The following is a 2,078-nucleotide window of genomic DNA, read 5'->3' on the forward strand; positions in this document are numbered from 1 at the left end:
CATGAGGGTCTGTCCTTATAATATGGCGGTTGGCAGAACACTGAGAACGCTGACGCTATGGCGCCCTCTACTGCGCATGCGGGACACTTTCAGGTCGTTGGCCCGTTCAGACTGCAGAAAACATACAGGTCGCATATGTGTGACAGTGTGAACGCCCGGCTAAAAAAAGTCCGATTTGACAAAAAAATCGAAATTCAGGCTGCAGTGAAGCCTGCAGTTCATGTATTGGATAAATAATTAAATGTTGATGACATTTGAGGATATCTTTTAAATGTTTTTGTGCAATCCTTCATGCGGCCCAGCCTCACCCAGACTCTGCCTCCAGCGGCCCCCTGGGACATTGAGTTTGAGACCCCTGGTTTAGGAAGTTGGCATTAGCTTCCAGTAAACACTGTTGGTTTGGTAATTTAGCGTTCGCTTCAATTAAATACTATTGAGGTAGCAAGTTAGCATTAGCTTTCATTGAATAATGTGGTTTTATATAGCATTAGCGCAGCTAGCTCTTTAGCTAGCAGAGCCTCCTCTGGTTCTGAGTTGCTCTTGAGGGTTTTTTGGGTTTTCCCTTCTGGTTGCTTCAGAACTCCAGCAGCTCTGTTCCTGTGGGTCGGTTCTGTTTTTACACCAGAAGTTTGTCGCTGACCTGCTTCTAAAAACAGATTTAAATGTGAAGCTGCTGAAGCAGAAAAACGGATCCAACAATCAGCAGGAAGTCGGTTCTGACCTGTGAGCGGATCGGGCCTCTGAATAGTCTGAGTGGAGGATCTGAGGGCCAGGCGAAACCGGGTTGGAGCAGCAGAACCAGTTTCGGCTGAAAGGTTGCAGCCACGCCTCGGATTATTGTTCTGACTGCAGCTTCCAGGAAACGCTGGGTGTGGCTCATAGCAGGAATCCTCACGAAGCGGGCCGGCGGCGGGTCGCAGCCAGAGGCAACAGGCCTCTGTTGAAGGAAAACCTCCATCCACCACCTGGATTAGATCCAACGGATCACTGAGAGAGACGACCGGCCGATCAGTTCACAGAACCAGAACCAGGACTGGAACTTGTTTAATGAAACTGACGCTGCGTTAAAATGACTCGGCGTAACAAATGGTTCTTTGTAAATCCACCTACAGGTTCACATATATTCATACGCCCCTTTCTGGCTGATGTTTCTGCACCAGGCCCACAGCATGACAGCACCACCACCATGCTTGTTCAGGAGTTTTGTTGCTTTTTATCTCCATAAACTGAAAATCATTAGATCAGAACAAAATGTCTCCATAACACTCCTCTTCCTCTTCTTGTCTCAACCATTTTATTTCCAATCCTGGTTTCAAACGCAGAACCCCCCTCCTCCTCGCTCGCCCCCTCCCCCTCGCTCGCCCCCTCCCTCTCTCCGATGCATTGCCGCCTTAACCCTTCTCTCCATCCTCCCCCACACCGCCTCTCTCTGTCAGTACGAGGAAGCAGCGGAGGACGAGGAGGACGAGGAGCTGATGCAGGAGAGCGCCAAGCGTTCCCGGCGCAGCGGCATCCTCCGTCGCCCCGGAGACCGCTGGATGCTGCGCGGCCCCCTGGAGTACGTCCCCCCCGCCAGCGTGGAGGTCCTCCTGAAGCAGCGCGCCATCCCATTGGATGAGAACGAGGGCATCTACGTCCGGGACATCAAGACTGGAAAGGTGAGCGGGGGGGGGCTTAAGACATGCTGCAGGTCAAATGATAATTGAGCTCAAATATTCAGTTCTAGTTGCAGCGTTCGAAGTTCAGGCCAGTTTCCAAGCAACTTTCTGTGAAAGGTTTTCAGGAATATAATAATCCAGATTACTGGAGATTACCTGAGGATCTGAATATTCCACATCCTCACTCCGTCCTGTTCTCACTCTGATGCTTATTTCAGTTTTCTTCCAAAATCTACATGGAGAACAAAACAATTTTTATTCTTTAATGAACTTAAATGACTGAATTTCTGTCGACTGGAACTAAACATGAAGTCAGGCTGAGGCAGAAAGTAGCTGGAGCTGAGAAATGCTGCCACCTGGTCCCCAACCCCCGGTCCGTGGACCGGTACCGGTCCGTGGACCGGTACCGGTCCACGGACC

At 50.3% G+C, this 2,078-nt stretch overlaps 1 protein-coding gene across 2 annotated transcripts in view; it reads left to right on the forward strand.

The window, feature by feature from the left end:
- mvp (major vault protein) overlaps positions 1-2,078 on the forward strand; it is a 13,502-nt gene that overhangs the window by 7,140 nt on the left and 4,284 nt on the right. For both annotated transcript variants that reach the window (XM_016661683.1, XM_016661682.1), the window contains one exon: positions 1,437-1,658. In XM_016661683.1, the coding sequence (XP_016517169.1) occupies positions 1,437-1,658 (222 nt within the window). The remainder of the gene's footprint in view (positions 1-1,436; positions 1,659-2,078) is intronic.

The sequence above is a fragment of the Poecilia formosa genome, unplaced genomic scaffold (genome assembly GCF_000485575.1).
Source record: "Poecilia formosa unplaced genomic scaffold, Poecilia_formosa-5.1.2 Scaffold339, whole genome shotgun sequence".
Lineage (NCBI taxonomy): Eukaryota > Metazoa > Chordata > Actinopteri > Cyprinodontiformes > Poeciliidae > Poecilia > Poecilia formosa.